Source organism: Protopterus annectens, chromosome 5.part0 (assembly GCF_019279795.1).
Source record: "Protopterus annectens isolate FY-2018-M chromosome 5.part0, PAN1.0, whole genome shotgun sequence".
NCBI classification, from domain to species: Eukaryota; Metazoa; Chordata; order Ceratodontiformes; family Protopteridae; genus Protopterus; species Protopterus annectens.
This window is the reverse complement of record NC_056735.1, coordinates 1,327,958,190-1,327,980,308: the sequence shown is the minus strand read 5'-3', so window position 1 is coordinate 1,327,980,308 and position 22,119 is coordinate 1,327,958,190. Positions and strand designations below refer to the sequence as shown.

Sequence of the window (22,119 nt, the reverse complement as noted above, 5' to 3'; positions counted from 1 at the left end):
ATCTTGTGTCTGGAAATTCTGGGCTTTTTGCTTAATAGTAACAATACAAAATATATTTCTTATCCTCAGTATTCCATTCTATTGTTTTTATGGCTCTTCTTTGGTCTATCAGTTTTTATGATTTTTGTGGACTGCTACTTCCTTCTACAACAAGGAGGCTATCCTCTTCATGGGCCTGGCCTGGCCTCATTGCAGGAATGTATTTTGAGGATTCTACACTGTCATGTTTTCCAGTCTGGACACCAGTGTGCCTACCAGGATTGGATACTTATTTATCCTGGGTCTTGTGCAATCAGGTGTCTTTTTTTTTATTTTTGACCTACTTCTGTCCATGATATATGCTATATAAATACAGTCTAAATATTAATGTTGCCTTGGTGAGATTTTGTAGAAAACAGCTACTCACCAAGACTTGAGGATGAGTGAATTCAATTTCAGCACTACTAATCTCGTTTGCTTACTGACTTTTCAGATAGACAGATGGATAGATAATTACAGATGATAGACAGATAAATCTAACAAAGAAGCTGTGAAAGTGTATGAAGAAAATTTGCCCAGTTAAAGTATATTCACAAGTTTTCAACACCCCAGCTCAAATTTATTTACATTTGCATATATTTCAACTTTCAGATTGCCAGTTTGACAAATACTTCAATATTATGTAATTCTTTTTATTGTTGACTTTTACCTTATACCAACAGGTTTACTGCAGCAGAATTGTTGTGCTAGATTATTCTATATTCATGTGAGCATTAGAAAATCCGGATTTTGTTACAGAATTATGAAATATTAAAGTCTTTATACTAGATGCAGTAACATCTTCAAAAGAAATACCTAAGCCATGCAGCAAAGTTCTGTATCCATCCAAACATCTGCATTCAAATGACAAATGCAAACTGCAGCAAACCTTGGTGATTTTTAATGCAGTATCATACCACCAGTTGAAAAGAAATGTTCCAGTAAACAAAGTCATTTAAAGAAATTACATTTTTCTAAGTGGATTGCATGGATGAAATGGGCATTGTCAAAGGGAAAAATAACTCAACACATTTCAAGTAATAAAGGCAGTGAATTGTTAAATGAAATATTGTGCTGTAGAAAGTAAATGCACACCAAAATTTGCAATATGGCATTGAATAACAGATCAGCAGCTTATTAATTTTATTATCGCATTGTTAAAAGCAACCTCAGAGTACGTTTTCCTTGGAAGTGTTTCAGTTAGCTATTATCATTATGAGAAGCTGTCAGCAAGAAACTGATGCAGAGACATGTCCTAAAGTGTGACTCAGCAAAGGTAGTCCACTGTCCAGTGGTTACATCTTTCACAAAATGTTGGGTTGTATTTCCAGCCCCATTATGCCCAGAGCTGGTAGCCATCAGTTGTCTACCTGCAGTGAAAGTGTAATATGGGATTGAAAACATTAAAGAATGATGGTTTATGGGAGAGTTTAGACATTTGGTAATGGAGAAGGGGTCAGAAAAGATGAACATGAATGGGCAGTGGACTTAAGTATGTCAGTAATCAAGCAACAAATGGAAGTGTCAAGTGAGACAATACAAATGGAAGGCATGAGGGCACATGATAAGACAGAGAACAGGATGGAACTGGAACATTGTACTGTGGTGCCAGAAGAAGAAAGAAAGCAGCAAGAATGGTAAGGCTGGCAGTGGCTACATTTGATTATTAATGTCTGTGTGTTTGTGTGTGGGAGGGTGTTCCTGAAGTTTCAGGAAACTGAAGAAACTGCAGAATATTTATAAAGAGGAAGCAAGAGAGAGACCCAGATAATTAGGAAGGGAGAAAAAAGAGGCTCTTTACTAAACAAGATGTGCAGCTATTTTTGTGAGAATTCTACATTAAGTACTAGGTAGAGGGAAGGAAGGCATGGAGGAACATGACTTTAGTTTCCAGAGATTTTGTGTCAGGCCTGATGCCTGACAATGCATTAATACAATTAATTAGTCTTGTACCTGCAGGGTAGATCCCATGGGACTGAATATACAGAAAGAAATGTTCCAGACAAGAGACAATGGAGGCTGTGATACAGAGGGCAGAGGCACCAGAGGAGCATTACAGGCAGTAAGGCTTGAAGGCTCAGGGGCTTTTATAGTGCTGGTCCTAGTCTCAGGTGCAAGAATGGCATGAAATCAACAAAACAGTACATTTAATGAATAGCTAAGGCATTGATGTAATATGTAAATGAGAAGAATAAAATTGATGGAAAAGCCCCACAGAGAATCAAAAGTTTTAATCATGAGATCAGCTGCATCTAAGTGTGAACAAGAAGATAGACATAAATCCTAAAACTGGAAAATAGACTATGGCAGACATTTCTTTACATTGAACTAATTTGTTAAGTGTGTAGGAAAATTGTCACTATTGAGGGTACGGATGGATTGTAAGTTAAAACACAATGGAAAATAAAATACACGAAAATTTGAAGAATGTAAGGTGAGGTACAGTACCAGAAGTCTGAGAGAAAAAAAAGCAGTCAGTGGTGGGCTACACTAAAGAGGTGGCTGCAAACACTGTAGGCATAGGAGAGCCAAGCACTACACTGTCTGATAATGAATTACAATGATTCCTGGAGAACAGACAGGGAGAGCAAACAAAGTACTTGTGAAAAGCAGATGAGGGTACAAACTGTGAGGCTGATTGGACAGTCAGGAAAGCAATGAATAGTAGGGAGAGAATGCAAGACACAGGGTAGGAGGTTTATCAGGACCTCTAGGGCAAATGGAAGAAAGTCTAAACCTTGACAGGGGGTGTTAATCTTTCAGCTGTAGACACATAAGGAGTAGAAGTTGTTCTTTATCAGAAAGCAAAGAAGTGTGTGAGAAAGAGAAATGTCCATGAAAATGCAGATGGGAAGAGAGGGAGAGTAGCAGGAGAGAGAGATCAACAGGGTAACCATGATTATACCACAATGTGTTATGAGCAATAAAGTACAGATGTGGGAAAAAAGAAAGGTGGACATGAGCCCATTAGCAAGAATAGCCAAAAGTAATATTTAATGGTGCAGAAAATGCATAATGTGGAGGCGATGTGTGAGACTTTCAGTAAAGGCAAACAAAAGGGAAAAATCTTATATCTGCAAAGAATGAAAGATTCATGGGAAATTGTCAAGTCCTCTTGGAAGTATCACTGTGCAGAAGCGAACGCAAGCGAAGCTGTTACTGTTATCAGTCAGAAGTTTAGGTTACTGCTAAAATGGGTTTAAAATGATGGTGAGGGGATGCTTAGGAAGACTAGGGCCCATATATATATATATATATATATATATATATATATATATATATATATATGGTCTGTGAAGACAGAAAATGATGCATGTCTTACATCACCATGTTTTCAGATTGATGTAGATGATGATTCAGGTAAGCAGCTCTACATGTGATGTGGTGAAAAATAAAAAAGCAACACCAAAAGAAAGAGAGAGGGAAGATAAATGCATAAATGACAGGTAGAAAATAATACCAAGCAATATCAGGCAATATCAGGCACCTGAAAGCAAATATCATGTTTGATGTGGTGGTCATTAGAAGAGCTCCGGACCATCCTGGAAATTGTAGAAATATACACAATTCAAGTTCATGACTTGGACATGATGGTAACATAGTTCAAGATCTGTAGTAAAGGTCAAAATCTAAACAGCAAAGGTGGGTGTTAGCTTATGTATAGACCACAGTAAGGGAGACCGAAGAGAAACAGGATGGGGAAGATAATGAGGCAAAGGCAAAATGGAACGGATGTAACTTTAAGACAGATGTAGGCAATGTGATTCTTGGTGATTAGTTATTCTATGCAAATTATCCTGTGAGAAAAAAAAAGCAATTAAGGTTAAAAACAAGGCATTTAAAGCATAAAGAAGTCAGCATTTTATTTGTACTATCACAACAGATATTTATTATTCCCAGCTCATGGATTACAGTATAGAAGTAAAGTTCAGCTTTATTTGACAAAAATTAAAAAGAACAGAAGCATTACTCACCACAGGTTGTAGAGCTTGAAGCTGTGGAAGTAGTTGTGCTCTGAGGTTCTGTTGTGGTGATGGCCTTACTTGGTATGACTGTAGATGTAGCTGAACCAGATGCATACTTCACTGTACTATTCATGCTGATAGCGCCACTAGTTGTAGACATAATCCAGGCTGTGGTGGTAGAACTGGAGGTTTCTACAGCTGTTGCTGTTGTGGAAGGGGAAAAGACACTAGTGGCATTTGTAGTCATAATTATAGGGCTGATTGTAGTGCTTGCAGGAGCATTAGTGGAAACTGAAGGGGTTATGGTACTGGTAGTGTTTGTACTAGTTATGGTTATAGGCCCCCCTTTAGTGCTTATAGGCATATTAGTGGAAACTGTAGAGTTAGTGACACTGGTTGTATTTGTAATGGTAGTTATTAAATGGCTTTCTGTAGTACTTGCAGTGGTATTTATAGAAGTTGAAGGGTTAATGACACTCGTTATGTTTGCACTGGTCATGGTTAGATGGCCTTTAGTGGTTTTTACTGGAGTATTAGTGAAAGCTGACGGGTTAATGACACTGGTAGTATTTGTACTGGCTGTGGTTGTATGACCTTCTGTTGTGCTTACAGTAGTGTTAGTGGAAGATGAAAGATTACTGACAGTAGTTGCGTTTGAAGTTGTCATGGTTACAATGCCCCCTGTAGTGCTTACAACAGTATTAATGGAAGTTGAAGGGTTAGTGACACTGCTTGTGTATGTACTGCCTACGGTTATAGGGCCCTTAGTGGTGCTTACTGGAGTATTAGTAGAAGCTAAAGGATTAATGACAGTGGTAGTGTTTTTAGTGTCTGTGGATGTATGGCCCTCTGTGGTGCTTCCAGTAGTGTTAGTGGAAGATGAAGGGTTACTGACACTGGTTGTGTTTGAAGCTGCCATGGTTACAATGCCCCCTGTAGTGCTTACAGCAGTATTAATGGAAGTTGAAGGGTTAGTGACACTGGTTATATCTGTACTGGTTGTGGTTATAGGGCCCCCTGTAGTGTTTACATGGGTATATGTAGAAGTTGAAGGACTAGTGGCACTGGTTATGTTTGCACCGGTCATGGTTAGATGACCTTTAGTGGTGCTTACTAGAGTTTTAGTGGAAGCTGAAGGGTTAATGACATTGGTAGTATTTGTACTGGCTGTGGTTGTATGACCTTCTGTTGTGCTTATAGTAGTGTTAGTGGAAGATGAAAGGCTAGTGACACTGGTTTTGTATGTACTGCCTATGGTTATAAGGCCCTTAGTGGTGCTTACTGGAATATTAGTAGAAGCTAAAGGATTAATGACAGTGGTGGTATTTTTGGTGTCTGTGGATGTATGGCCCTCTGTGGTGCTTCCATTAGTGTTAGTGGAAAATGAAGGGTTAATGACACTGGTTGTGTTTGAAGCTGCCATGGTGACAATGCCCCCCGTAGTGCTTAAAACAGTATTAGTGGAAGTTGAAGGGTTAATGACACTGGTTGTGTATGTACTGCCTTTGGTTATAAGGCCCTTAGTGGTACTTACTGGAATATTAGTAGAAGCTAAAGGATTAATGACAGTGGTGGTGTTTTTGATGTCTGTGGATGTATGGCCCTCTGTGGTGCTTCCACTAGTGTTAGCGGAAAATGAAGGGTTACTGACACTGGTTGTGTTTGAAGCTGCCATGGTTACAATGCCCCCTGTAGTACTTACAGCAGTATTAATGGAAGATGAAGGGTTAGTGACACTGCTCATGTATGTGCTGCCTACGGTTATAGGGCCCTTAGTGGTGCTTATTGGAATATTAGTAGAGGCTAAAGGATTAATGATAGTTGTAGTGTTTTTAGTGTCTGTGGATGTATGGCCCTCTGTGGTGCTTCCATTAGTGTTAGTGGAAAATGAAGGGTTACTGACTCTGGTTGTGTCTGAAGTTGTCATGCTTACAATGCCCCCTGTAGTACTTACAACAGTATTAATGGAAGTTGAAGGGTTAGTGACACTGCTCTTGTATGTACTGCCTACGGTTATAGGGCCCTCAGTGGTGCTTACTGGAATATTAGTAGAAGCTAAAGGATTAATGATAGTTGTAGTGTTTTTCATATCTGTGGATGTATGGCCCTCTGTGGTGCTTACAGTAGTGTTCGTGAAAGATGAAGTGTTAGTGACACTGGTTGTCTTTGAGGCTGCCATGGTTACAATGCCCCTTGTAGTGCTTACAACAGTATTAGTGGAAGTTGAAGGGTTAGTGACACTGGTTATTTTTGTACTGACCATGGTTATAAGTCCCTCTGTGATCCTTACAGAGGTGTTATTTGAAAGAGAAGGGCTAGTGACACTAGCTATGTTTGAAGTTGTGATTATTAAAGTGCTGTCTGGAGTGCTTACAGGGGTATTTATGGAAGTTGAAGAGTGAGTGACACTGGTTATATTTGTACTGGTTGTAGTTATAAGGCCCCCTGTGGTTCTTGCAAGGGTATTAGTGGGAAGTGAAGGGTTAATGACACTGGTACTGGTTGCAGTGGTAATTATTAAGGCACTCTCTGTAGTGCTTGCAGGAGAAGTTGTAGAAGCCAAAAAATTAGCGATGCTGGTCATATTTGTACTGGTCATGGTTGTAGGGCCTTCAGTGTTGTTTACAGGTGTATTAGTGTAAGATGAAGGGATAGTGATACTGGTAGTGATTGTACTGGCTATGGTTATGGGGGCTTCAGTGGTACTTAATATTGTATTAGTATAATATGAAGGGATAGAGACATTGGTACTATTTATACTGGATGTGGTTATAGGGACCTCTCTGGTACTTAATAGTGTATTAGTGAAATACGAGGGATTAGTGACAATGGTAGTGTTTTCACTAGTAATTGTTAAGGTGTTCTCTGTGGTGTTTAAAGGGATATTAGTGGAAACTGAAGGATTAGATTCACTGACTATCACTGCAGAGCTGATAGTGTTATTAGAAGACGTTGAGGGGTTAGTAATAATCGTGTTTGTACTGGCCATGGTTATATTTGCCCCTGTAGTGCTTACAGGAGTATTAGTGGAAAGTGAAGGGTTAGTTACATTCGTAGTGTTTATACTGGTTGCAGTTATAGGGCCTCCTGTGATGATTATAGGGGTATTAGTGGAAAGTGAAGAGTTAGTGACACTGGTAATGGTTGCAGTGGTAATTATTAAGGCACTCTCTGTATTGCTTGCAGGAGTATTTCTAGAAGTTGAATAATTAGTGGCACTGGTCATGTTTGTACTGTTCATGGTTGTAGGTCCCTCAGTGGTGCTTACTGGTATATTAGTGTATGATGAAGAGTTTGTGACACTGGATGTATTTGCCCTGCCTGTGGTTATAGAGGCCTTTGTGGTACTGAACATTTTATTAGTGTAAGATGAAGGGTTAGTGGCACTAGTAGTATATGTACTGGTTGTGGTTATAGAGGCCTCTGTGGTACTTAAAACTATATTAGTGTAAGATGAAGGGTTAGTGACACTGGTAATGTTTGTACTGGCTGTAGTTATAGGGGGTTCTGTGGTACTTAATACAGTATTAGTGTAAGATGATGGGTTAGTGACACTGGTAGTATTTGTACTGGGTATGGTCATAGAGGCCTCTGTGGTACCTAAAATTGTATTAGTGTAAGATGAAGGGTTAGTGACACTGGTGAAGTTTGTACTGGCTGTAGCTGTAGGGGCTTCTGTGGTACTTAATACATTATATGTATAAGATGAAGGGTTAGTGACACTGGTAGTATTTGTACTGGCTTTGGTCATAGAGACCTCTGTGGTACTTAAAATTGTATTAGTGTAAGATAAAGGGTTAGTGACACTGGTAGTATTTGCACTGGCTGTGGTTATAGGGGCTTCTGTGGCACTTATTACAGTATTAGTGTAAGATGAAGGGTTAGTGACACTGGTAGTATTTGTACTGGCTGTGGTCATAGAGGGCTCTGTGGTACTTAAAAGTGTATTAGTGTAAGATGAAGAGTTAGTTACATTGGTAGTATTTCTACTGGCTGTGGTTATAGGGGCTTCTTTGGTACTTAATACAGTATTAGTGTAAGAGGAAGGGTTAGTGACACTGGTAGTATTTGTACTGGCTGTGGTTATAGGGACCTCTTGTGTACTTAATAGTGTATTAGTGAAATATGAAGGGTTACTGATAATGGTAGTGTTTTCTGTAGTCATGTTTAATGAGTTCTCTGTAGTGCTTAAAGGGATATTAGTGGAGACTGGAGGATTAGATGCAGTGACGGTATTTGTATTGGTCATTGTTATAAGGCCCCCTGTAGAGCTTACAGTATTGTTAGTAGAAGAGGGGTTATTGACACTTGTTGTGTTTGCACTGGCTGTGGTTATAGGGTGCCCTGTGGTCCTTATAGGGGTGTTAGTGGAATTTGAAGGATTAGTGACACTGACAATGTTTGCAGTGGTAATAATTGAGGGACTCTCTGTAGTGCTTGCAGCAGTATTTGTAGATGAATAATTAGTGATGCTGGTCATGTTCGTACTGGTCTTTGTTGGAGGGCTCTCAGTGGTGCTTACTAGTGTATTAGTGTAAGATGAAGGGATAGTGACACTGGTAGTGTTTGCAGTGGCTGTGTTTATAGAGGCCTCTGTGGTATTTAACAGTGTATTAGTGTAAGATGAAGGATTAGTGACACTGCTACTGGCTGTGGTTGTAGTGCTCCCTGTGGTGTTTATGGGGGTATGAGTATAACTTGAAAGGTTAGTGAAAATGGTCCCAGTTGTGAAAGATTCTGTCACACTAGTAGTGCTTGTACTTGTCATTACTAATTGGCTCAATGTAGATTTTGCAAAAATAGTAGCACTGCTTGTAAGGCTAGTTGCACCAATTATGGGTGCACTTGGGGTTTGAAGACTACTGTTGGAAGAAGTAGTGGTACTTGTAGAAAGTGAAACTGTGATTCTGGGTGTAGCAGCTTCATTTGTTGTTACTGCTGTGCTCAGTTTTTCATGGGTAAGTGCAGAAGTGGTAATAATAGTTGTGTTATTTGAAAGGTTTGTATCAGTATTTGCAGAATTTTTATTTACAGACATTGTAGTGGATGTTTCAGGGACAATGGTGCTCAGTGCAGGTGTCATTACAGTTATAGTTGGGGTGTTTGTATCATTAATTGTAGTTTCAGAGAGGCTTGTCACAACAGCATTACTCAAAATGGTTGACATTACGCTAGTAGAATTTCCAAATGCAGTGATTGTGGATACCATAACACTAGTAGATGTTGCTTGGGAATAACTTGTGGTGGTTGTTGAAGGTGTGTCTGTGCTATTACTTGTAGCTGTTGTTTCACTAGTTGTAGTAACTGTAGTTTCTGTATCATGGGGTACAAATGTGGATTGCTGTCCAGTTGTTTCTGAAGTTACTCCTGCCGGAATGATGGTAGTAATTTCAGTCTGTGCAGTACCGGTGGATGTCAATATAGTTGTGTCAGTTACACTCTGGGTAGTTGATATTACTGGTTGTAACACACCTGTAGACTGTCTGACTGTTTCTCTATTTGTGTATACAGTTCTTTCTGTTAAAGGAGTGCCTTCAGAAGAGAATGTGGTTGAAGGTACCACTCCATTAGTGATCTCAGCTGTGCTGCCAGTGATTTCGGCTGTATGAGAAACTGAAGGGCTTGCAGGAGTTATACCTGAAGTGTTTGTTGAGACTACAGCTGAAATAGTTGTTGCAGGTGTAAGAGTTGTAGTGACTGTTCCCGGAAGTGTTGGTATGGTGACTACTGATACACTGGTAGATTCTGTGGTTATTTCTGCAATTATGGCTGTTGTGTTTGCTGTCATGGATGAAGTTGCAAGTATGCTGGTACTGTTTTTCTCAGGATAAATAGAAACAGTGCTTGTTGTAGTCATAACTGTTGGAGTTACTGGAGTGATACTAGAAGTAGATGGTAAAGCGGCTGCACTTGTTTCAGAATGTAAACTTGGAATGTCTGTTCCTTGGGATATACTAATAATGCTGGTTGTTAGAAATACCCCTGCTCTGGATGTAGCAGAACTTGTTACTAAACCTGCAGCAGAACTGGAACCTGCTGTGTCAGTGGCTAATGTGCTTGTTAGCGATACAGCTGCAGTGGTGCTATGCACTGTATCTGGCACACTAGTAGCAACAGTGGTCAGAGGTGTGCCTGTAGTACTTGTGGGTGTTATAGCTGTTGTTACTAGTATCTCTCCAGTAAGTGTTGTAGATGCAGATTGAGATGTTTGCTCAAGAGCTGCAATTGAAGTTCTTATAAATGGTGCAGTTTCCGTGGCATTTACTAGTGATGTGGTCAGCAGTGCTAGTGTTGTATCTGATAAAACTGCTTTGGTAGAAACAGTTTTGATGTTTGTTGAGTTGGATGTAGGGACTGGCATTGTTTCAGTGGACAATGTGGTACTGTCTACTACACTTACAGTAGTTTCTGACACTGCATTCTGCTTGGCTGTTGTCAGTGCATTTTCTGATGTGGCTGTCTTGACATTTAGTGTACTACTGTAGGCAACAGACCGAAATGAAGTGGATGATGTCACAGATTCATACGAAGCAGGAGATTCCATGATGTTTGTGGTCTTAGCTGTTCCCTGTGCAGTTCCTTCAGAATTTGTCACCAGTGGCACCTGTCCTTCTGAAGTTATGACACTAGTAGGCTCTGTAAAAGTACAGAAAATTAAAGACTATACAGTTCAGTTAGCTGGAAAAGTAGCATTAGTACATTAAAACTAGTGTCATTCTGAGCACCTGTTTAAGCCCTTGTTTAGTAAAACACCTAACAGGAAGAATGATTTAAGCATTTACATTTTCACTTAATATGAAAATGTGATTCTTACAGAATTAACCCTAAAAGAATTAATAAAAATGACAAGATATCACAGTTATACAACAAATGTTGAATAATGTATCTTTAAGTGAAGTTTAAGCCACTATTCAATGTGCTTTTTAACCTTTCATTCCTTCCTTAGTTTTTGTCATTTTTTTTTTTATTTTTGTCTGCTGTTTTAATTCTAAAATAAATGGGTGAGGTACAGAGAAACATGGCTAACTTTATTTCCAGAATTACTTGAAAGGAGGAGAAAAGCAGCAAAGTTAGAAACACAATGGAGCCACAATGGTGAGGAAGGTATAGTGAGGAGGCATACAGAACCAGTGTTTACTAAAATCAACAAGTAATACATCATCATGCATGTAGGAATAATAGAATCTATGTATACAATGAATAAACTCAATATGTAGACTACTGCATTGAAAACAGGTGGAAGCACTGACTACAAAAGTGTGACAGAAATATCACTGTGATTGCTGTTGGTAGAAAGTTCAGTGCATATCAGAGACGCTGAGAGTTTAGTGAGTATTTAGCAGCTAAGAGAGAGCAGGAGATGGATAACAAAAGGAAAAAGTGAATAGAATGGTGACAGAACTAAATTTTATGCAAAGGTCACTTTAATTTGAACTTTTTAAGTTTAATTGAATTAAATTTATTAATTGGCTAATTAATGAAATAGTATAAAATGAGCCTATTTTGAATGTTGAATTGTGATCCTTTGAAGGCGAATTGCCGAGGTACCAGATCGTTGATGGAATAAAGAACTTTGGTGGAATATTGACTGCTTTGGTGTGTATTGGTGACAGAACTAACACTGCTCGATGTGCTGTAAAGAAACACAAGCATACCATGTTCTTTTGCTTCCATAAAGGAGAGGAGCTGACAGCATGAGCAAGGAGTAGTGGGAGGGTTGTACACTAGTATTCAATCATGAAATGGACGCCATCAAAGTGCCAACTCAAAGGAAAAGAGACCCGGTGGCAAGCAAAGCAAACATGTAATCTGAGAGAGAACAAAGTAATAAACTATCCAAGGAAGTAATGATGGTGCCTAACATGGAAATGAAAATAAAAAGGTTATGCAATAATATAATTCCAGCAATGCTTATGGTTCACAGACAAGTCCTACTGTGACCCCATGAACAGATGCTGCCATCTACATAGTTTCCTAGGAAATTGGAAATGGAAGTAGATTGCCAGGCCTTTCTTCTGTATCACACATGTTGCGGACACACATCTATGCATAATTTAGATTCATCAATCCAGTTACATATGAATTTTGGATGTGGGAGGAAACAGAAGCATCTGGGAAACACCCATGCAAACACAAGGAAGACATGTAGACTCTACACGGAAGGTGCCTCATCTGAGAATTATACCAGAGAATCTGTTGCTCTAAGATGACAATGCTAGTCAATGTGAAATCCATAAACTTAGTCCAGCCAAATACCAAATAAAGAAATTACTAACAAGCTCCAGTGAAAATGAAAAAAAGGGCAATACTTGCTAAGTTCAAATCATTAAGCAAAGGGTGGCATTGGGAAGGGTAAGGGTAAGAGTAATTTGAGGTGGAATGCTACTTTTTATATCAAGAAGTATACAGATGTACATACATTACAGACTGAATACACAAATCCTGTTAATGCATGCATTCAACCTGCTAAATGTATGAGCAATTGTCACAAAAGAAAAAAGGCTTTCTAGGGGTCAAGTTCCCATTCATCCAAAGTTTGTTATTTTTATTCCAAGATAACCGCACCCCAAACAACAGGAGAAAGAGCGATCATTGACAGAATATGTAATGCCTATCTTGGTCTTTCTCTGAAGTGTTCTGACCTTGGATCACCCAGACCTCCCTAACAAGAAATATATAAAACCTCACTTTAAAAATAAGTAAGCAATAAAACCCTCTCTCTCTCTCTCTATATATATATATATATATTTAGATATAATGCATGCATACATATATATATATATATATATATATATATATATATATATATACATAAATATATACAGACATATATATATATATATGTGTGTGTGTGTGTGTGTGTATATATATATATATATATATATATATATATATATGTGTGTGTGTGTGTGTTTGTGTGTGTGTGTGTGTGTGTGTGTGTGTGTGTGTGTGTGTGTGTGTGTGTGTGTGTGGGGGTTCACTACGAAATTTCAAAATCCCAAAATCTTGAGTTTCAGAGTATCGAGTTCAGAATCTCGAGATCTTGGAATCTCAAAATTGTGAACCCCCAAAACACCACCCAACACACTAAAATGTGTATGCAGGGGGGGCAAGCCCCCTGCACCCTCCATGTGGGCGGGGCTGCACCTCCACCCCCCGCAACTTAAGTATACCAACTCCGAGATCGTACTACAGCATGGAAAAGGGAAATCTCCTGATCCACGCCGTATGCCGATCTCTCTTCAGGATTTCGAAGTTTTGAAAACTTCGAACATATGATCTTCGATCATATGAAATTCGAAGTTTTGAGCTTCGAAATTCTGAGCAGAACCCATATGAGTGTGTGTGTGTGTGTGTGTGTATATATATATATATATATATATATATATATATATATATATATATATATGTATATATATGGATCTATTTTTAAATCTCGAAATCCCAGAATGCCAAAGGTGAAAATACTAAGACCATAAGGTCAAAAAATCACATTACTGAAAAGTTAGAAGATCGAGTGCCAGAATATCGAATTCTTATGTGAATGTTAAAGGGTAAGTGGTGAAATCCTGTTCTGTTGCTTTAAAGTTTAGTGGTTAGTATGTAAAAAAGTGTTGAGCAATGTAAGTTCCTAGTTCCTGCTGTTGGTAGAGAAGTTTTTGTAAGTTTAATGCTTAAGTAAATAAATGTAGTGGTAACAATTATTTGGAATGAGTTTGGAGTGGTATAGACGTTATTTTATGTTTAGGTACTAGTCAGAAGTTTAAAACATTTCTTGTTTAATGTAACTTAGGGGATTGTGTTAATGTGATGAGGTATAATGTATGTAGTGATAATTTACATAGGGTTCAGCTGTCAGAAGAGATTGTATAGTGATTGCTGGAGTGTTACATATGTATGGTTTAGGTTGTATGTAGTTTCTTGAGAAAGTGTGGTTCATAAGACGTCTTGGTTTAAATTAATTAATTTTTTTATTTGTTGCTTGACTGAGTCTCAATCTGTTTGAAGCTGAAGAGAAACTTAGATATTTTGCTGCAGTCTATTTCCTGTCCAATTTCCACCTTACTCTTATTTAGTCTGACAGTCTTAAAGTCTTAAAAGAGGAATAAACATTCTAGATCTGGTCCTCACAAACATGTCAAACAGATGCACTGACGCAACTGTCGGGCCCTCATTAGTTAAAATTAACCACAAATCAGTCACCTATGAGCTGGCACTAACACCAGAATTCACAAAAGGTGAAATCACACAGATTTATCTCCCAGTGACTGCCACATCTTTGGAACAGGCTACCAATTCATGTGAAACAGAGCACCTCTATGACACTGTTCAAGAGGAACCTGGATGAGTGGATGGGGTACTGTAAATTCTTACCAGGAATAGCACCCACAGTCCTCCTGGACATGGGCAGTCACCAGTGAATGCAATTTTGGGTATTGACTAGCATTTCTATAGTATTACAGTGGGATGAAATGACTAGGCTTGAAATTACCTTTGAATTGATAGCCTAGTAATCTCCTATGATCCCATGATCCTATGTATTCTCAACACAATAGTATCATGTTCATATGCATACATATCTGTTTCACATAAATCTGTCACACACTAGAACAAGTTTGAGTAATAACAGAAAACATCCTTTACAAGAAGTTACAGCTATTGGGACATGAGGTACAACAGGCACTGGTAAAATATCAGAACTAAAGACTCCAGAAGCTGTACTATTAAATAGTTCATTAAGAGAAAATCGATTCAATCTGACTCTACAGTGAGAACTCTGTAGAAACTGCCTACTGTTCTTTCACAAACTGGCAATCTGTAATCAAGTTTATACTATTTCCAGCTATACAGTGAAGATTTAGAGGCCAGAAGTGCCAATGGCTCATCACCAGATTAAAAGGTTTGCTTAGGAAAAGAGATAAATTATGAGCAGACTGGAAAATTTTCACCATGATTAGATGCTACATGACACCTTTTAACACCTAAGAAAAATCCATAGTTCATAGAAAATAACTGTTAAGTTCATAGATTACTACTAGGCTAACTGCCCTTCTGGGCCATTTTAACCCAAGCCAATCACCCCATGTGAGAATCAAACTCTGTACCTTGTGTCGGTGAGGTAAACTCCTTAACTCCCAACCCAACTTACTCAACCAAACCCTCCTTACTTAGGAGAAAGCAAACATCCATACCTTCATATCCAGTACTCGTTGGAAAACAAAAAGGGTATTACAGGCCATTTCACTTGCTTGAACAAATTGAATTTAATGACAAACACCATCTCTGCCAATATCATCAACAACTTTTTTTCATAAAAAGTCACTTGCATCCACATTTTCCAGCTTACTTAAGTCACCTCCTGCAAGCTTTGCAAATCCCTCATCCACAAGACCTACCTCTTCCTCTTCTTATGGTACAAAAAGAGTCCTACTCTACAAAATTAGTCACAATGCAGCTGCTTTTATATCACTGGCTAACATTGTAGCTCATAGCTCCAAGAACTATATATATGCTGTACGTGCCACATTATATCTTCTCATATAATTTAGTTTGAATTACTCCTTTTACTTTGTAAATCAAAATCTATTTTTGTAAATATTCATATCTTATATATCAAACTGCATTACTGTAAAGATTTATTTTGTATACCATTTATTTTCTATAACAAATTATTCACTGTACAGTGATTTTAATGTATAGTCATATCCAGATCTTGTTCGAAAGGATCAGTTGAACAGCTCTCCTTACTGGTTATCATATTATAAATAAGTAAATACTGCATACATTGCCTCTCATCTAGGGTGACCACCATTTCATTTTATAGAAATTAACCCCAAATCTGTTAAAATATTTCACAAAAAGCAAATAAAAGGACAGACTCATGTATACCATTACACCAAGCATTTCAGAGTGGTCACCCCTCTTATTTACAGGGTATTAGCTTTTATTTGCAAATTCTTGCTTACAACAGGGGATGTCCCAGCTCTGTTTAAAATTATTTGCATAATGCTACCAAATATAGGCCTCAGTCCAAAAAACACTCAATAATTAGACCAGTTTAGGCTTCCAAGATGGCTGCTTGCTGCTCAGTAGCTTGATTTCAGCTCTCTCAGTGTGAAAAAAGAAACTGAGAGATAAGGGCCAGAAACTCTGAAAGGTTTAGTAAATTCAGTAAATTTAGTAAATTACTGACTATTAACTACACTGCCTGGATTCCAGCAAAGATGAAGAAACTTAGAAAGCCTAAAAGAAAATAAACTAGACAAGGTGAAGAGAAAACACTGACGGGAAAATCCTGTAGCTTTTCAGCAAAAAGCTGTTAAAGCTCCAGCTTTGGTCCAAGTTATGGCTTCCGGTAATCTAGAAGAAAAGATAATTCAAATGTGTTCAGAGCTGATTAAAATAAAATAAACATTTATGGATTATATTCACTGAAATAACAAAAGGTTGGAAAAATGAAAAGCTTTAAACAGATATTTGGATGAACTTTTAAAATTGCAGAAATCAGAGGTTAAAATTAAGAAAAGCCTGGCCAAGTATAAGACTGCTCAAGAAGAGCTGTTTCAGAAAATGGTAGAGTTAGAGGACAGAGCATGCAGGGAAAACCTGAGATTTTCTACTGTACTGGAGAGGCTTATTAAGTTTACGAAAGCACAAATAAGAAGCTGGACTTGTATTCCATAGCAGGAATTGTTAACTGAAAGTGAACATCACGTGTATGCTCTAAACCTGGCCACAAGAAAGCAGCTAAGACTTGTATAAGTTTAAATAAAATCACACCAGCTGAAAGAATTGTTCCAGACAAAACTGAGGCAAAAGGGCAACATATTAAAAATTGGAGACAGTAGAGTCAGCTTTTAGCAGGGAATTTTATTTATAGATGGCAATTGGAACTTAATTTGCAATAGTGAGGATGCAACTGGGGGGAATTAGAAGAGAAAATATAACAAAAGAGGGTAGATTTCTGAAGACATTTCTGAAAATATTTGGTATGGAAGACAGCAATTCAGTACAAGGAACTTGGAGAGAATTTATATATTACACCCCATGGTACAATAACTGGGCTAAACTAGACAGAAATTATATTTCACAGGAACTTGTGCATTTAATTGAAAGCTTCAGCATATATCCAATAACTATTTCAGATCATACACCAATAACAAGGAAGATAAAATGCTTGCTATTGAAGTAAAAATGAGGGATCTACTTTCAAATCTCAAAATAATGAAATACCGAATTTCAGAGTCTTGAGACGAAAATGTAGAGAATTCTGTTGTTTGAAACTTCAGAATAATGTATCTTATAATGTTGAATCTGTAGTAGCGGTGATGCAGTGTTTTATGAATTGTATGGTATTCCTTTAAGGTGTAGTGGTGTGTGGGATGTAGATATGGTGGCCGATGTGAGGTTATGTATGGAACTTTCAGGTAGGTGTTTATTGTGTAAGGGCTTGGGAGAGAAATGTTTCATGTTTTAATTTGTTGGGAAGTTTGAGGAATAGGTTGGGGTAGGTAGGTGACAGTGTGTGTGTATGTGTGTGTGTGTGTGTGTGTGTGTGTGTGTGTGTGTGTGTGTGTGTGTGTGTGTGTGTGTGTGCATGTGTGTTAATTTTGCAAGTGCTGATTTTTGTAGATGTGTAGTGTGTGTGTTTCTTGTGGGTATGGCTATAAAGTGTGCAATGGAAGTGTAGGACATGTAACAGTAGGGTTTTTGTTTTGTTCATGGTAGTGCGACTTCGGGAATGACATATATATATATATATATATATATATATATATATATATATATATATAATTAGCGGGGGTGTGGGGGGTGCAGCCCCCCACATTGCAGGTGCAGGGGGGCTTGCCCCCTTCTTAAATGTAGATTACTAGGGTTTTTTGTTGTGTTTGTTGTTGTGGCTTGTGATGGTGTAGGGAGGAAGGTTGTGTTTGCATTTATATTTGTATGTTGGAGGGTAAAAAAAAAACAGAATGTTACATACTGAAAATTTGGTATTATGAATTTTCAGCATAATGATGTTCAGTTTTCTAATCTTTTGTTGTAGTGAATTTTTATGATTATGGTCTCAAAATCCTGAAATTTGGTATTTCAGTATTTTGAGATTTGAAAGTAGGTCCAAAAATGAGACACTGGCAATTCTCCACCTACTTGAAGGAATTTATGAAATGGATAACAGAAATTATTTGAGAACTATTAAGGAAGATAGAAATTTGTTCAGAAGTTATAGCTAGTGAGTGTGATAAAATTAAACTTGAGTTTAAAAATAGGGTCAGAATAAAAGAAAAAGAGATATGGTTAAGAAGTAACAAGAATTACTTAGAGGGGTTGACAAAGGTTAAAATATTGCAGAATAAGGAGAATGTCACCAACCAAGCAGAGGTGCAACTGTAGAGTGCTAAAAAGATAACAAGGGATAATGTGGGTAATATGCATGGGTTTAGAAAGATTAAAGAATATAAGGGGATAATGTGGGTAATATTAAGTAACATTAAGTACGGAAGAAGTAATTAGAGATTTGGGGACCAACGTAGATAGTAATCTCTCCTTTGATAATCACGTTGCCAAAGTGGTTAGAAAGACCTTCTCTATAGCCCACCTTATCACGAAAGGGTTCGCATCTAGATCAAGAGAGGTCATTGTGCCCCTCTACTCGTCACTCATCAGGCCCATAATTGAATACAATGCCCCTTTTGAGATGTACCTTACTCGACACCTGCAGCAACTGGAGAGACCCCAAAAGTACCTCACCAAGAGGATCATGGGCTACAAACAGATGTCCTATGCAGCTCGACTAAAGAAACTCCAGCTCTACTCAGTTGCTTACTGCCTACTCAGAGGCGATCTATGCCTGACATACAAAGCCATGTCAAACCCAGAATTAATGGACATGCTCCACCTCAAAAAATCCAAGTCCCTTAGAGCTACATGCTCCAGGGACCTAAACCTCAGCACAAAAATAAATAGAACATGCTGGAGGGACAGATTCATTTCCCAGAGGCTCCCCTCACTCTGGAATAGAATCCCAATTCATGTTAGACATAGCCCCTCGCTGACCCTCTTCAAGCGAAATTTGGACGTGTGGATGGGAAATCGCAAATTCACCCCTGGGATCTCCCCTGTGTCCCTGCTAGACAGAAGCACAGTAAACTAATCTTAAAAGGGTACCTTCTGTGACCTACTTTACAGAGGCACAGTAGGCTAACCTAATAGGGAGGTGGAAGCCAAATACACTCTGGCTAGGCTTATAAATGCCCTAGGGCAGATAGCCTAGTATCTACCTATGAACCTATGAACCTATGAATATGCATGGGTTTAGAAAGATTGCTGAGTTCATAGGTGTGTACTAGACTAATGGCCCTGGTGCCTTTACAAGCCTAACCCATAGGATTACCCTGGCATCGTGCCACCCAACTTTAGTTCCCAGTGCCTCTGTTGAGTAGAGCCACTGGAGTGATCCCTGGGGTGAATTTCTATTTCCCATCCACTCATCAAGATTTCTCTTGAAGAGGGCCAGTGAGGTGCTCTGCTTGACATGTATGGGAAGTCTATTCCATAGTATGGGCAGTATGTGAGTTATGAACCTGTCCCTCCAGCATGTTCTGTTGATTGTGGTAATGAGGTTGAGGTCTCTGGAGCATGTGGTGTGGAGCGATTGGGATTTCTTTAGATGTAGCATTTCTAACAGATCTGGGTCAGACATGGATTTGTAAGTCAAGCAGAGATCACCTCTAAGTAGGTGATATGAGACAGAGAATAGTTGGAGTTTTTTGAGTCTGTCCATATAGGAGAAATGTTTAAGGCCTAGGATCCTCTTTGTGAGGTACTTTTGTGGCCTTTCCAGTTGTTGCAGACATTTAGTGAGGTACATGCCAAATGAGGCATTGTACTCATTGACTGGCCTAATGAGGGAAGAGTAGAGGGAGACAATGACCTCTTTCTTCCTGGATGTAAAACCCTTAGTAATGAGATGTGCCACATAGAAGGACTTTCTGACCACAATGGCAATGTGGTGGTCAAAAGAGAGGGTGCTGTCAACCTCTGTTCCCAGATCTCTTATAATGCCTTCTGTGTTCAGTGGACTACCATTGATGTAGTAATTCATGGGAACTGTTTTTTTCCCAAAGGGGATGACAACACATTTTTTGGCATTGAGCTTAAGGCCTTGGTTTTGACACCAGTCGTTGGTCTCAGTGAGGCCTTTCTGTAGGATGTCAGCATCACTTGGGGAGTTAATATTAGCTCCCAACTTGCAATCATCTATGAACTTTGTCAGACAGAGTTCCTTTGTGTTGGCCTGGACTTTAGAGAAGTAGATACCAGACAGGAGAGGACCCAGGACCGAACCCTGTGGGACACCACTCATTACTGGTCAGCAGTCTGACTTGGAGTCAGCTACTTTCACACTGTAGGTTCTACCTGTGAGCCAGTTTGCAACCCACCTAGTTATATAGGGGTTGATGCCTAGCTTAGTGATTTTTTTCTATGATTCCTGAGTGGGGAATGGTATCAAAGGCCTTTCAAAGACCTTGGGCAGATCAAGGTAGGCTGTATGAACCACCTTACCTTCATCCACAGCTCTGGTGACTAACTCAAAGAAGTTGACCAAGTTGAGCAGGCATGATCTACCCTTCACAAAACCAAACTGTGTGGAATCCAGAGTTTGGAGATTCCCTATATCCTTGTTTATTAGGTCCATTATGATGCGTTCCATAGCTTTGCATATCAGACTCATCAGGCTAATGGGGCAATAGTTCCCAGGGTCTGTAGTCACTCCTCCTTTGTGGAGAGGGATGACTGTAGCATCGGTAGGGAAAAAGCCTGAGGTGAGGCTGTGATTGAACAGGGTACGCAGGTGAGGTGCCAGTTCACTCTGTAGTTCATGTAGAACACAGCCAGGGATATTGTCAGATCCCATAGAAGCTGTATTCTTAGCCTAGGACAGTGCTGTTTTAACTTGTGCAGCAGTAATACTGGGTGCCTGACAATCTACTGGTATTGTTACTGGTCCTTTGGGGGGGAGAGAGGGGTAAAGTTGGCACTAAATCTGTCGGCCAGTATATTGGCAATATTTGTTGGCTCTGTATAGGAGGTACCATTGTGCAGTAGCTCAGAGCAAATCTGGGTATTACCATGGAGATTCTTTACACAACTATAGAAGGCCTTGTGATTGTCTTTTATGTCTACTGCAATTATGTTCTCATAGCTAGCTTTAGAAGATTTGATGAGGCATCTCAACTTTTTGTTGAGGCTGATAAGTGAGTTTTTCCAGTCTTGGGACTTTACCTTATTCTGCATCAGTTTCCTCCTTCTGTTGTAGAGTTTGTTTATGGCAGGGGATTATCAGATTGGCTTCCATTTTTTGGAGGAGAGCATCTTGGTTCTATTGGGTATGGCAAGATCCATGCATTTGTGTACGTGTTCATACAGTGCATTGGTGTATGATTCAGTGGTCATGCAACTATTCTCCATTTGCATGGTTGCCTTGAAGTTAGCCATATCTGTTTTTAGGAGCCCAAAGTTAGCTTTGGAGAAGTTTTTCATGGTGGTTACCTTTGTGGGGGTGGAATGGGGTGGGAGGGATGTGGATTACCAAGGTGATTAGTTTGTGGTCAGATCTAACCATGGAGGAGTTGACTATTGGTGTAGCACAATGGTCGCCCATGTTAGTAATGACCAGGTCAAGGATGTTGCTACCTCTAGTGGGGGTAAGAATGAGCTGGTCCAGGGCATTGTAATTAATGAATTCCAGGAAACGTTGGACAAGTGTATTGGTACATGAGCAGTTTTCCCAGTTAATGGAGGGTTAGTTTAAGTTGCCCAGTATGAGAGTGTTAGGTTGGACCCTAATATTCTCCAGGGTTCTTAGGAACGTGAAGTGTGAGTCTTGGGACATGGTTGGGGACCTATAGCAGCCTACAACCTGAATCACTGTCTTAACCAATGTTAGCTGCACCTGAAGTATCTCAGATGCATTATGTTGGGCTACCAGTCTGGAGGTGTGTGCATCCTTTATGAATATGGAAACACCACCACCTTTGGAGCATCGGTCTAAGTACTGGGGCTGAAAGGTGTGGAATGAGTTATAGCCTGGTAATGAGGGGTGCTTTCTGCTGCCTTGAACCAGGTCTCTATT

The 22,119-nt window shown here is 39.1% G+C and overlaps 1 protein-coding gene across 1 annotated transcript in view; it reads right to left on the bottom strand.

The window, feature by feature from the left end:
* LOC122801653 (mucin-16-like) overlaps positions 1-22,119 on the bottom strand; it is a 221,402-nt gene that overhangs the window by 178,872 nt on the left and 20,411 nt on the right. The window contains exon 2 of the mRNA XM_044071132.1: positions 3,993-10,619. Coding sequence (XP_043927067.1) covers positions 3,993-10,619 — 6,627 coding nt within the window. The remainder of the gene's footprint in view (positions 1-3,992; positions 10,620-22,119) is intronic.